General features: G+C 41.9%; 7 protein-coding genes across 9 annotated transcripts; 4 read left to right on the top strand and 3 right to left on the bottom strand.

Annotated features, from left to right (window-relative positions):
- Window positions 1-531: 531 nt before the first annotated feature.
- On the bottom strand, window positions 532-2,324 carry LOC6567581 (RNA-binding protein cabeza). Its single transcript, XM_032740078.2, has 6 exons — window positions 2,301-2,324; window positions 1,997-2,240; window positions 1,934-1,966; window positions 1,346-1,868; window positions 1,012-1,281; window positions 532-949 (listed from the first exon to the last, which is right to left on the bottom strand). Exons 1-6 carry the CDS (start codon window positions 2,304-2,306, stop codon window positions 898-900), a joined length of 1,128 nt encoding a protein of 375 aa, XP_032595969.1. The 5' UTR covers window positions 2,307-2,324; the 3' UTR covers window positions 532-897.
- A 178-nt stretch (window positions 2,325-2,502) lies between these two features.
- Window positions 2,503-4,412, top strand: LOC6567580 (spindle assembly abnormal protein 6 homolog). The gene is made up of 4 exons (XM_001993864.3): window positions 2,503-2,708; window positions 2,769-3,620; window positions 3,681-4,014; window positions 4,084-4,412. Exons 1-4 carry the CDS (start codon window positions 2,532-2,534, stop codon window positions 4,149-4,151), a joined length of 1,431 nt encoding a protein of 476 aa, XP_001993900.1. The 5' UTR covers window positions 2,503-2,531; the 3' UTR covers window positions 4,152-4,412.
- LOC6567579 (coiled-coil domain-containing protein 12) lies at window positions 4,177-4,832 on the bottom strand. Its single transcript, XM_001993863.3, has 2 exons — window positions 4,652-4,832; window positions 4,177-4,590 (listed from the first exon to the last, which is right to left on the bottom strand). Exons 1-2 carry the CDS (start codon window positions 4,780-4,782, stop codon window positions 4,239-4,241), a joined length of 483 nt encoding a protein of 160 aa, XP_001993899.1. The 5' UTR covers window positions 4,783-4,832; the 3' UTR covers window positions 4,177-4,238.
- Window positions 4,833-5,205: 373 nt separating this feature from the next.
- On the top strand, window positions 5,206-7,415 carry LOC6567578 (rho GTPase-activating protein gacF). The gene is made up of 2 exons (XM_001993862.3): window positions 5,206-5,475; window positions 5,884-7,415. The coding sequence occupies exon 2, from the start codon at window positions 6,050-6,052 to the stop codon at window positions 7,376-7,378; it is 1,329 nt and encodes a 442-aa protein (XP_001993898.1). The 5' UTR covers window positions 5,206-5,475; window positions 5,884-6,049; the 3' UTR covers window positions 7,379-7,415.
- A 263-nt stretch (window positions 7,416-7,678) lies between these two features.
- On the top strand, window positions 7,679-8,400 carry LOC6567577. The gene is made up of 2 exons (XM_001993861.3): window positions 7,679-8,204; window positions 8,261-8,400. Exons 1-2 carry the CDS (start codon window positions 7,894-7,896, stop codon window positions 8,397-8,399), a joined length of 450 nt encoding a protein of 149 aa, XP_001993897.2. The 5' UTR covers window positions 7,679-7,893; the 3' UTR covers window position 8,400.
- On the top strand, window positions 8,401-11,780 carry LOC6567576 (ADAM 17-like protease). 3 transcript variants are annotated; one of them, XM_001993860.3, is made up of 10 exons: window positions 8,401-8,668; window positions 8,740-8,979; window positions 9,046-9,470; window positions 9,530-9,724; window positions 9,862-10,000; window positions 10,175-10,410; window positions 10,467-11,030; window positions 11,094-11,199; window positions 11,283-11,445; window positions 11,524-11,780. In XM_001993860.3, exons 1-10 carry the CDS (start codon window positions 8,590-8,592, stop codon window positions 11,564-11,566), a joined length of 2,190 nt encoding a protein of 729 aa, XP_001993896.1. In that variant the 5' UTR covers window positions 8,401-8,589; the 3' UTR covers window positions 11,567-11,780. The 3 variants fall into 3 exon arrangements, with proteins under 3 accessions (XP_001993896.1, XP_032596080.1, XP_043071015.1); XM_043215080.1 differs by lacking the exons at window positions 8,401-8,668; window positions 8,740-8,979; window positions 9,046-9,470; window positions 9,862-10,000 and having other exon boundaries at window positions 9,625-9,724; window positions 11,524-11,778; XM_032740189.2 differs by lacking the exons at window positions 9,862-10,000; window positions 10,467-11,030; window positions 11,094-11,199; window positions 11,283-11,445; window positions 11,524-11,780 and having other exon boundaries at window positions 10,175-10,281.
- An 89-nt stretch (window positions 11,781-11,869) lies between these two features.
- Window positions 11,870-12,956, bottom strand: LOC6567575 (nucleoplasmin-like protein). The gene is made up of 4 exons (XM_032739902.1): window positions 12,832-12,956; window positions 12,552-12,697; window positions 12,246-12,413; window positions 11,870-12,172 (listed from the first exon to the last, which is right to left on the bottom strand). The coding sequence occupies exons 1-4, from the start codon at window positions 12,851-12,853 to the stop codon at window positions 12,041-12,043; spliced, it is 468 nt and encodes a 155-aa protein (XP_032595793.1). The 5' UTR covers window positions 12,854-12,956; the 3' UTR covers window positions 11,870-12,040.
- Window positions 12,957-13,220: the final 264 nt, after the last annotated feature.

The raw sequence follows: 13,220 nt of genomic DNA on the forward strand, positions 1-13,220 counted from the left end.
ACCGCTGCAGATTGATAAAATTGGTGGTAGATTTGTTAGATTTATATGTGGAATTTATAAAAGAGACAAGTGACTATGAAAACAATGATGATGCCAAGATAATAGCACTTTTAGACAATACAATCAAAAATTGTTTAAACACAGTATTATAAACCAGATACTACACCAGTAAAATATCTGACTTTGCCACCAATTTAGTTTGTAGCACGCATATCATTGCCTAAATGGTTCTGGTAATATTGCACTAAATGGTAAAAAATAAGTTAATATAATGTGGGCATTGCAATTTGGCAATATCAATGGATGCATGTGAAGAACGTATCCTTTCGAGATGGAACGTATCCTTTCGCTGTCAGCTGCTGCCATGTAGATCGAAACAAACTTATTACATTCGTAAAATAAATAATAATAAAATAACTTAAAATCCCAAGAGCTAATTATTCACATATCTTTTGTTCATCCTGTCTGAAAAAACGTATTCAATTCCTGTTGCTCCAATTTTTTCATAGCTTAAATAACGAAATGCCAACATTTCTATATTGAAAAGTTTTAATATTTGTATTGATCGTATTGTAAGAAGAACGTGACGTGGTCTTACAATGCATTCCTTTGTCATTACTAATTGGAAAAAGATCTATTTGCACATTGTTCAAGGGATAATAATTGTATCATCCTAAATTACAATTAACAAATTATACTGTCGTTGATTGTTGTTGTTGGGCTTAATCGTATTGATAAACGGTTTCGAACTTTTTATATACCTTAAAATTAAAATGTCGCGCGCGGACAATTTATGGAAAACAAAATTCGGCTATTAGCAATTCGGTTAGAAATCCATCTTCGATTACAATCTGCGTCGTCCATGATAAAAATATTGCTTTACAAAAATAAAACACTTTAAAATCTTCGATTCCCGCTCATATTCTGCGCTGGCCGCGGTCCATTAAATCTGTAATTGTAAATCTTTAATTTATAAATAATCACACAATATTTGTTTTATGTATTCCTTACCGATTGTAATTGCCTGAAGCACCACCAGCTCCACCTCCACCTGCACCACCACTGCCGAGCGGTGGAAAATCCGTTTGATATGCATTTGGTGCACTATGATGATTGTGACCATTAACGGAATCGTGCTTATTATAATTATGCGACATGCTGCTGCTGCTGCTGCTGTGTCCACTGCCACTGCCACGTCGACCACTGAAGCCGCCACCACGTCCACCAAAACCACCGCGGCTCGTATTAAAACCACCACGATTGCCCTGCGGGCTGCTGCTGCTAAAGGAATACATTTTGAAACAGTTAATCAAATAGTAACTCAACAATTGAAAACCTATTTTACCTATTCATTCCAATATTGTTGCGATTGCGCTGATATGGGCCATTATCATGATCAATTGGTCCATTGCCAAATCGATTTGGTTTGCCACCAAACGACACCGGCTGCTGCTGCTGATGTTCGACGGCGGGCAGTGCGAATCCCCGGCGATCTTGCCCAATGTTATGTGATGAGGAGCCCCCGCCATTGCCACCACGCTGATGACTACCAGAGCCACCGGAGTTACCCGATCCGCTCGCATAGTAATCACTGTGTGATGAGCTGCCAATCATGCCTTGGTTAAATTTGTTTTTATACGGTTGTGTTGAAGGAGTGTCAAAGCTTTGGTTATGCTGTCCCGATCCCTTGCTATACGGCGCACTTCGCTGCTGTCTGAAGTTCAGATCACTTCTCATTGGTCCATAATGGCTGTCGCTTGAGTTTTGTCCACGGCCGCCGCCTCCACCGCCTCCGCCGCCGCCACCGCCTCTGAAATTATTTCCACTGTTGTGACCACCGCGATTAAAATTGCCGCCGCCGCCGTGTCCTAAAATATATATATATATATATGTATATATATTTCAATTTCTAATTATTCAATTAATTAATTACCTTGCATGGGCCTTCGGTTGCCGGCACCTCCACCTCCTCCTCCTCCGCCGCCCCCGCCACCACCGCCGCCGCCGCCACCTCTTCTGTCTTTGGGTCTGCCCGGTTCTACGACAATTGTTTGGCCTTTAAATTCGATGCCGTTTAGAGCGGCAATGGCTGCCTCGGCCATTTCGATGGTCTCCAGATGAACGAATCCGCATCGATTCATAATGTCGCACTCGACGACAACGCCATAGTTGGTGAACAAGTGTCGCAGCTCCTCCGGTTTGCAGCCAGGCGGCAGACTGCCTACAAACACTTTGGCTGTCTGCTAACAACACACAAACTTTCAGCACTCTGCTATGATTTTCTTTAGATCAATACTTACCGACATATATATATATATATAAATATATATATATATAGGAATTTACTTTCTTCTGCTCGCTGTTTTCGTTTTTTCTTTTTCTTACTTATTTTTCTTCTTGCACATGAGCCTTTAATGCGATAAAAACAAATTCAGTGCTGTTATCGAAAACTATCGGCAAGAAATGTTATCGAGTACAGTTGATTTGTTTACTCACTTTTTTTATTGCAAACAAATAGATTTATTTGAAGAATGTGGGCGCCAAGCACAGATGAAACATATTTTGCCAGCATGGACTACAAAAAGAATGTCCACAACATAATGCCAAGCATGGAAATGATGGTTAACTTCGCCGGCGACAGAGATGCGATGCGCAGCCAGAAAACTTGTTTACTCCACGCCGAAAGAATCGACTTTAAGGAGCTGATCGTAAGCCAATTGAATCTTTCCACCTTATGTGATAACTGTTTGCCTAAATCTTGCTTGCAGCAATTGCGTTTGTCGGAGAAATGTGATCAGCGTCGCATGTATATAACCACAGTGGACAGTGCATCCTTCCATCAGCTGAAACAGGATCAATCATTGAATGTCACATTTGGTGGCTTTATGGAGAATGTGGTGCGCATGTTGCAGGACTGCCATGAAGGGAAGCTAGAGTTATGCCTTTCCGCCAGAGATTGCACCAGCGATACGGCGCGAGATCGTCACGATTACCATTTGCAATTTGTGGAGAAACGATCCTTTAAGAATTTGGTGCATCTCTGTCTGCCCTGCCGTTCGGCGCCGCTGCACACAGTGCTCTTCTATATTAATGCAACGCTGGATGCGACGCACAAGAAACTCTATGCGCTGGAGCAGAATACGCAGCAGTTGCAATTGGAAATGAATGCCCAGCGATCGCACATTGAGCAATTGGGCGTGGAGAACAGCAAATTGCGTGAGGCATTCGCGGAGAACACCCGCAAACTGGGCGAGAAACACTTGGTGGAGTTGCAGCAAATGCAAGAGAAGCTGGACAAGCTGAGGGACCAACGCAACAATGAACTCGATCGCAGTCGTCAATCGATTGCCGGACTCCAAACACAACTGGAACGTGCGGCACAGGAAATGGTCGATGTGAAGGCATTGCAGGAGCAGATCGAGAAACAAAAAAAGAACCTGAACGAGGAGCTCATCTGCTGCAAGTCACGCATGTGCACCCTGAAGGAGCAGAACGAGAAGCTGCACAACGAACTAACCGGCGCTAAGAAGCAAGGACGCAAGCTGGAATACAAAATTGAAGATCTCAAACAGCACACAGCCGAGCTCCAGGAGCACATCCAAAAGGGCAACAAGGAAAAGGTAAGTAATATTATATATAAATTAATACATCAAATTGATACAATTTAATTGTGTTTTCAGGCCAACATTGCTGCGGAACTGGAGGCGGAGAAGAAGATACTGCACACCAAGCGGCAAGCTTTGGAGATGGCATCCGATGAGATAGCTAAAGCGAATCAGATCATACTCAAGCAAAATCAGGAGCTGCTCAGTCAAAAGAAGACGATTGCGTGGCGCACCGAAGTGGCGTTGCAGCAGGAGAAGGCCGTCAAGGAGAAGGACAAACTGCTAACCATACGCGACGAGGAACTGCAGCAGTCGCGCCAAACAATTCAACAGCTGCGCGAGGAGATTCCCCAGCAGCTGCAATCGATGCGTCACTTTGCCCAGGGTCTCGAGGAGAAGTACACAAATCGTAAGATGCTGTTTTTAAGAAAAAGGCAACAATTGTTTTAAACTGAATTCCTAATCTCTTTCACCACAGAGATACTTACGCTGAGGGAGCATTTAGCGGGCAAGGAGAACTCCAGCCGCAAAGCCAACCGCAAATAGGCAATATATATAAATATGTAATTAATTAATTATTATGATTGTTCGTTAGTGTTTTTTTTATTAAATTTATTTATGTATCCTAGTGCTCTATTCATAATCTTCATCTGTGTTTTTTTGTCCTGCTTGTGCCGTGCCCACATTCACCGCCTGGCTAATGTCCTCGAACTGATTCATTTTCAGCCTCTCGCGTATTAGTTCCGCAATTGCCTTCTGCGTGCGTCGCTCCAAGCGTTCCAGCTTTTTGCTAACATCCCGCTTCAAATCCCAATCTGGTTTGCGTGGCGCCAGATTTGTGATATCAATTTCATCAATAACCATTGGCTGATGCAACAGATTCAGTTGGGATTGCACGGCGGACTCAATGTCACCAGTTGGTTCTTGGGCCAGCACCTCGCCAACTGTGTTTTCATTTTGCGGCTTGTAACTGCGAAAAATTGGCCTGACAAAAGGAAGAAGCGATAGTCAACAAATTTTACCATTCATAAACATTGAGGACTTACTTTGGCAACTTGTCCGCATTCTCTGTGACTCCACCTGTCTTGGATTGCGCTTGTTCGCGCAGCTTCTGTAAGCGCTCCTTGCGCTTTAGCGATTCTTCTGTTAGCTTTCCCAAGTTGTCGTTATTGGCCATTATTTTGGCAAGGTAAACACCGCGTTAAAATAAAAGTAGTCAGTCGTTGATTTCTAGCACGACACTGCTGCTTTTTATCGATACTTATGAATGAAAAACGATTAATACATACTGCGGTCTGCCAACGTATCGCATCTGCATTTTTGCTCTAGGAGAAAATTTCTTTTATGTTTTTATCTCAATTACATAAAATTATATTTGGTCAATTTACTTTCAATAAATACACACTTATTTAAGTCATCTTGATTCAAATTTATTTTAAGTCCGTTTTGTACTCACTGCATTGGAACTATTCGATATGTGTATTATCGATATTTTAGTCAAGAGTGCATTAGATATACACAAATACTCAAAGCCCAAGTTGGCAGCACACTTTTCCATGAAATAAGAGTGGAGGGGAGGATAAAAACAACGCAAATTTTTACACGAACAAAAAAACAATAAAAAAAAACAAAACATTTTAATAATCAACTTTAAGAATTATACTAATTGCCAAGCTACACACAAAGTTTTGCAAGACGTACATATCACTTGTCCAAAAATTGGACAATAAACCAAATGCAAACACAAACGAAGCGAAACACATTTTAATAATGTAGCAGATGCTGTTGTTGGCAAGTGGTATTGGAATAACAATAAATTAGCTGCTGGTGGTTTTTGGCTGGTTAACAAGTACCCCTCGCTCGCCTGCAGGTAACACAAACTCAACTCGCTGGCTATTAAAAAACTTCTGCTTGCGTTCAATGTGCATTTTTTGTGTGCGCCCGCCTTGTTTTTAATATACCCTTTGCAGTGGAGTATTTCAGTTTGATCGTCAAGTGGGCAACACATTAAGGGAGTAATTAAATGATAAAGACTTGAATTTGAACGATTTTTTAAAAATGAACTATTTTGTTTGTAAAGTATTTCACTGTAAGACTTTAAGGCTTCCATAGAAGCAATCGAATTTTATTTACATTGTTTTGATTAATTTTAACCACTGCAATTAAGCTGTAATTTCACACAAGGGTATTTGGTATTCGGCTTGTCGGAGTTGGGTGCTTCTTTTTGTAGTTTGTTTTTGTGCTAATTTAAGTTGTTGTTTTTGTCTCTCACTTTAAGGGAGCCGTTTGCCGCCGACAATAGAAGCGGACGATCTAGCGGACAGATCACAGATATAGAACTCGCCTCGTCGAGCTCATTGTTCGGCGAATTGTGACTGTGACACCGTTTTTGTTTTTTTTGGGCAGGCAACGAGCATATTGTGTGTGCCCGGCTGTAGCTAAAAATGGAGTGGACCAGAGAGAAGACGCTGCTGCTGATCGGCGAGTATCGACAGCGACGCGGACTGTGGGACATGACATGCGACGAGTATCGCAAGAAGGATGTCAAACAGCGGCTGTTGAACGAGGTTAGCGACGTGCTCGGTGGCAATATACCCATACCGGAATTGGAGAAGAAATTTCACACACTTCGCACACAATATCATCGCGAGATCAATCGGATGAAACGAAAGGAACCCTACAATTCAAAGTGGTTTGGTTTCAAGAATCTCAACTTTTTAAGTTCACCCTATGCGTGTCGCTCGACAAAGGGACGCTTGAAAGCCGAACTGCAAACGCCGGAAAACGCCACAGTTCAAAAATATCCATTGGGAGAGGTGAATGCAACGGACAGCAATAATATGAATGAGGAGTATATAATAACGCCGCGCAAATCGCATGCGAGCAGCGCTCAGGAGCTGGAGAAGCTCATCGAGGAGACGACCAAAGATGCCGATGATATTGATGAGGAGGAGCCCGGCGACGTAGACGATGATGTCGATACAAAGCCCAAACTACGTAAGGAACTCGCGGGCGGGACATATGTGCACATGAACGAAGAGGACACCGAGTCTCTCGAGACGCACACACATCAGCAGCACCACCACCACAATCAGCAGCAACAACAGCAGCAGCAGCATCATTCCCAGTCCCTGATGGAGCTGCATCACACATCAAATGCCGTTGAGGCGGTTAGTTTTCAGGCAAGCGAAAGTGGAGAATTGCATTATCAATCGTCTGGCGCTGGCAATGCTGGTGGTGGTGGCGCGAGCAGTAGCAGCTCATCGGTGCATGTGATGCCCACGCGCATTATAAAGATCCAGCGACGCGATACAACTGGCCAGCCGGAAAATGGTTACTTCGATGAGGCAACTACGCCACAGCATCAGCATCAGCTGCATCCACCGGCGCCCAAGCGTATTTATTTCGATCCAAATGGCAGTCACAGCACCACCATACTCTCTGCCTCCACGCTGGCGGCGGCCACACAAAATGGCAATGCCAGCAATGTGCTGACCAGTTCCGGTACCACAGTTACGGCGGGCACATTACGCCTGCCACGTGTCAATGCCATAGTCAACTCGACGTCAACACTGTCGCCGCCAAAGCCGGCCAGTTCACCGATACCACCTGCGCCGGCAATCTCCGGCACGCTGCGCGATGAGTTCTCCACATACGGAGAGTATGTGGCCAATGAGATGCGTGCCATTGGCAATCGAGAGGTGCTCATCGCACTCAAGCACAAAATCAATACGGCCATCTTTGAGGCGAATATGGCCGAGTTACAGAAGTGAACAGAAAAATTATTTCAAATCACAATCAACATAATTATATATATATATATATATATATATATATATATATATATATATATATATATATATATATATATATATATATATGTATAAACAAATGTTTTTAGCCACAATTTAATCTTAAGTTTCCGAGTTCAACTGTCGAAAATCGAATCGAATTTTACTACAATACCCCCAGTAATTGTAATTGTAAACCTTTCGTGTTTCAAATTGTAAATTAACCTAAATACGTACATAATATATATATATATATATTTATGTATTTAAATATACAGATATGTATATATATATATATATATCGATTTGATTAAATAAGCCAAATATAACGTTTAGTAGAATCCGACTATATGTAAATGTAAATGTATTCGAAACTTTTTCGTCTTCAAGTAGGCGGCCAACACGCCCCCTTTTCATTTTACAATATAAATTGTTAATCATATTTGTTTTAGCTAAATTCTCGTGTGTCCTGTTATTTTCTTAATAATATTCGAAAAATGCATTTGAAACCGATTTGCGAAGCATTTACAGATACGCCAGTTCGCATTGATATTGAGAAACTTGCTGCGGAATTTAAGCCAAAGCATAAGGAGAAAGATGTAGAGAAATCGGCAGTTCCTCGAGATTTCCTCAATAAACCGGATACAAATTGGGCTGTGTTGCCCATGTTCAAATATCACTTGGATCATCTGAAGCCATCTCTATCGTGTCGCACCAATCCCTATATGCGTTGTCGTTATAGAAAATTTCTGAACAATGTGCCGGATAATTATGTTGACATTTTTGTATTTGGATCGAAAGACAACAAGTTATTAATGTTATACCAGATTTAACAAATAATTTGCTAATTAATTATGTTCATAGTCAGCCAAAACCGAGAAGGAAATCTTTAAATGGTCAATTCTATGGTGTGGACTATAAGCTGGCGCCAATACCTGTCTCGGCCGATCCGCGTAATTATGCCGGATCGAGATCGAAAAATTCGAAACCAATTCCTAAATAAATATCTAAAATGTGTTCAAACTGCTCGCACACTGCGAAAAATATTCAAATGAAGCGCCTTCCTTATTATTGTTATCGGCTATAAATGTTATCGAACAGATACAGACTGAAGTCTGTGTCAAGGAGATGGACAACCCTAGAACTATAAACACGGACATTTGGCAACACTGTCCGATCAATTGAGATGAAAAATGTTTACAAAATGCATTAATTGTTGTGCTTCAATAATTATTTGTGTCATATTCACATGCCTTTTGGTCGAAAAGAGTGGCAAGTATCAGAATATGCATATTGCCAAATGCAAATGTATGAAAATAATATGGAATTTTTGCCGCACACAGTTGCACTGAAACGGACACTGCGCCACTACGAAGTTTTCCACAGAGATGATGTTGTACATCGGATTGTCAAGAGGGGCGTCAAGCAAAGCAATAATCCATATAACACAATTAAGGAGCTCGAGTTCAAAACACTGGGCAAAAACTTTCGCGTGATTCTGCATCCGCATCGCGATGTGCTCCACAGCAAATTTCGAGCTTACGCCGTAGATGCGGACGGAAATGAGACTGTTGTGCACTTGGGTGAGCTCCAAAAATAAATACATTTATATCAATCAATATGAATTAAGGTATTTAATCCCTTTGCAGATCATGATAATTTTTATACGGGTCGCGTGTTCGGTGAACTGGAATCATCTGTGCGCGCACACATTGAGGATGGCACCCTGACCATGTCCATAGAACTGCCCGAAGAAACCTACCACATAGAGCCTTCCTGGCGCCATTTGCCCACGGCGAAGAAACACACAATGGTTGCCTACAAATCATCCGATGTCAAGCTCAATAATAATGAGGAGCAGCCAGGCACAGTGCCCAAGACCTGTGGCTACATCAAAGAGGGCCTGGAACTGGAGCACAATGACAATGAGCTCTACGCTCTGCGTGAGAAGCGCCAATCGGATCAATATGAATATACGCCGACAAAGACGCGCTGTCCACTTCTCCTAGTGGCCGATTATCGCTTCTTTCAGGAGATGGGCGGTGGCAATACAAAGACAACCATTAATTACTTGGTAAGTGAGACACAGCTTTGAAAGTCAGCCAATCCAATCATTGATATTCTCCCTTGCAGATAAGCCTTATCGATCGTGTGCATAAAATTTATAATGATACCGTATGGCAGGATCGTTCCGATCAGGAGGGCTTCAAGGGCATGGGTTTCGTCATCAAGAAGATCGTTGTGCATTCGGAGCCGACACGTTTGCGGGGCGGAGAGGCACACTACAATATGATACGTGAAAAATGGGATGTACGCAATCTGCTCGAGGTAAGCCGAGCTGTAAAAATATTCAAATCAAGTCGTGATTTGTATAGCTTAAAAAAATATTGTGTAAATCTTGTTCTATTGTTCTACTTCTACTCCCATCACTGCTAATTACTCTCATAACTATGATAATAATGTAGGTCTTCTCACGGGAATACAGTCATAAAGACTTTTGCTTAGCTCATCTCTTTACCGATCTCAAGTTCGAAGGCGGCATTTTAGGCTTGGCTTACGTTGGCTCCCCACGCCGAAATTCTGTCGGTGGTATCTGTACACCAGGTTGCTAATCCCCGAGATTAACATATTTATTCATCATTTAGCTTACCGTTGTGTTTCCCTTCTTTGCTTTTCTTTTAAGTAGTGGTTTATTTGATTTGATTGAGTTTGTTATTAAGGCCATAGACAGAAATAGATACTTATATTTATTCTCATTTATTTTTTAATCTTGTAAAGAATACTTCAAGAACGGCTATACACTCTATCTGAACTCGGGCCTAAGCAGTTCCCGTAATCATTATGGCCAGCGCGTAATCACACGCGAGGCTGACCTGGTTACGGCTCATGAGTTTGGACATAATTGGGGTTCCGAGCATGATCCCGATATACCCGAGTGTTCACCGAGTGCCTCGCAAGGTGGCAGTTTCCTGATGTACACGTACTCCGTCAGCGGCTACGATGTGAACAACAAGGTAAGCGAATCCTGCTTAATACTACTATACAAATAACTAATTGGATTACGTTTCAGAAATTTTCACCGTGCTCGCTGCGATCCATACGCAAAGTGCTGCAAGCCAAGAGTGGCCGCTGCTTCTCCGAGCCCGAGGAGTCCTTCTGCGGCAACTTACGCGTCGAGGGCGATGAACAGTGCGACGCCGGTCTGCTGGGCACCGAGGACAATGACTCTTGCTGCGACAAGAACTGTAAACTGCGCCGTAATCAGGGCGCCATGTGCAGCGACAAAAATTCACCGTGCTGTCAGAACTGTCAGTTTATGCCGGCGGCGATGAAGTGCCGAGAGGCACAATATGCCACCTGTGAGCAGGAGGCACGCTGCACTGGCTCCCATGCCGAATGCCCCAAATCGCCAGCGATGGCCGATGGCACCATTTGCCAGGAGCGCGGCCAGTGTCGCAATGGCAAATGTGTACCTTACTGCGAGACGCAAGGCCTCCAAAGCTGCATGTGCGACATCATTGTGGATGCATGCAAACGCTGCTGTCGCATGAGCATCAATGAGACGTGTTTCCCCGTTGAGCCGCCAGATGTTCTCCCCGATGGCACACCCTGCATAACTGGTTTCTGCAATAAGGTTGCTTATGATTGATATTGTTATATTTATTTTTATATTTAATATATTTAACTGTTTATACAGGGTGTGTGCGAGAAGACCATACAGGATGTGGTCGAGCGTTTTTGGGACATTATTGAGGAGATAAATGTGGCCAAAACACTGCGCTTTCTCAAGGACAACATAGTCAGTAAGTAAAGGAGGACTGCTCTATGATATATATATATATAGATTGTTTATATGAGCTTAACAATTTTGTTTTGTTTTGAATAGTGGCCGTTGTGATGGTCACCGCTGTCTTCTGGATACCGGTCAGCTGTGTCATTTCGTATTTCGATCGCAAGAAGCTTCGCTACGAAATGAAACAAATCGAGTGGAGTCACAAACTCGATCTCATACATCCCAGCGACGACAGGCGTCGTGTAATACACATTCGGTAGGGTGTACCTTCTCTCTCTCTATATATATATATATGTATCTGTATAATAAGTAATCTTATTTTGTGTATTTAAAGCGTACCACGGCAGAAGATCTCAGTGGCGAGAGCTTGTAACTAACACAGAACGCGGTGGCGGCCATTGTTTTATCTTCCGTGAGCATTCTTCTCAAAACTGCCACAATTATTTTATATTAAGCATTAACATTTAAAATACATAACATAATGAATAAAATTCCCGATAATATAGACCAATTCCCAATACAAATGTATTACCTGTCCCCCAAATTGGGCTAAATTATAAAGCACTCAAAACATGGATTAAAAATTAACTATTAATCTTTTTAACAGTGAGCAAAATATAATTTAAATCCCGCTTTGTGAGTATCTACTACTACTATTAATTACCATTTTTGCATAATTGCATTGGATTTTGTTTTGTTTATTCATACTTTAGCAAAAATATGTTTTTGTGTGTGTGTTTTCAAAGTTCGTTCTACAGGGCAAACTGTTTAACATTTATGATTGATTGATTTTCCGATTATATCTTAGATTACTGGTTTTTTCCTTTTTTTTTTTGCTTTTATATATTGTATTACTTCTTTTTTATGCTCTTGCCATTTGTCTGTGGCGAACTCTCATCATCGAGCTCATCGCTGTCATCGTCCTCATCCGAATACTCCTCATACATCTGACCATCGTCATATTCACCCAAGTTCATTTCAGCCTTAAAGGAAGCACAGTTTTAAGTAGAGTAAGAAATATATAGTTTATATGGAAATTTGCGATGTATGATTTACCTTTCCACAAACATAGACCGGCCCCGTGCCCTGGACGAGCTTGAATGTGACGGAGCCATTGGGGAACTCAACATTTGGCCTCAAACTGCGCGTTTCGCCAACCTTTAAGACCGCAATGGGAATTTTAACTGTCTTTTTCTCGCCGTCATCGTGCACGTTTGTTTCCGCCTGCAAGTGTACGATTATTAAATACTTGTTGTTATGCGATATTAAGCTAATAGATGGCCACTGTCACTGCCCCTTTCCACTTTCCCCTGCCTCCTGTATGTCAGTGTTTTTCCACTGGAGAAATTATTGTCTACATGCCTGAACAACATTGAATTCGCCCGTTTTCGCCTCGGGTCCCAAGGAGATCTGTTTGATGATCAGTTTGTGTGAGTGTACTATATACTCCTCTGGAATTTCCGGCACATCGAACTGTGCAATTGGCTCTTTTTCACTCAACGTAACACCTGGAATCAAGAGAAAATTTGTTAAAGCCAATCGTTCTATGTATCTGTATGTGTTTGTGTGAGTGGGTTTTGCCGGTGATGCCTCATGGACTGAGACACTGGCCGACTATAGACGCCTAATGGTTGATAATCACCGTAAAACGATTCGGACTCCATTTGTATGCAGAAAAAGAAACGCTCTTGTACAGTCCAATCGAAAAGAGTTTATGAAATCTTGTAGTTTTCACACGTGCCCCGTACAATGGCGATAGCTAAAGAGGCAAATGCGGTAGAAAAGATGCTTGGCATTCATCGATGGTATACCGATAGTTTTTCACACGCCGATATTGCTTGCAAAAGCAAAAGAAAAACAAAAATTTTAAAATTTATGTTATTGAAATAACTAATAGTTAATAAAAAGAATGTATATTGCGAAATTAAGTTTTTATATATAAATCCACATGTGAATTAAATATTAAACGATTAATAATAAGTGAGTTGCTTAGTGAATGTATCTGGTAACGCCACGAGTGAAATGCGCGCA

The sequence above is a fragment of the Drosophila grimshawi genome, unplaced genomic scaffold (assembly GCF_018153295.1).
Source record: "Drosophila grimshawi isolate 15287-2541.00 unplaced genomic scaffold, ASM1815329v1 contig_311, whole genome shotgun sequence".
NCBI classification, from domain to species: Eukaryota; Metazoa; Arthropoda; class Insecta; order Diptera; family Drosophilidae; genus Drosophila; species Drosophila grimshawi.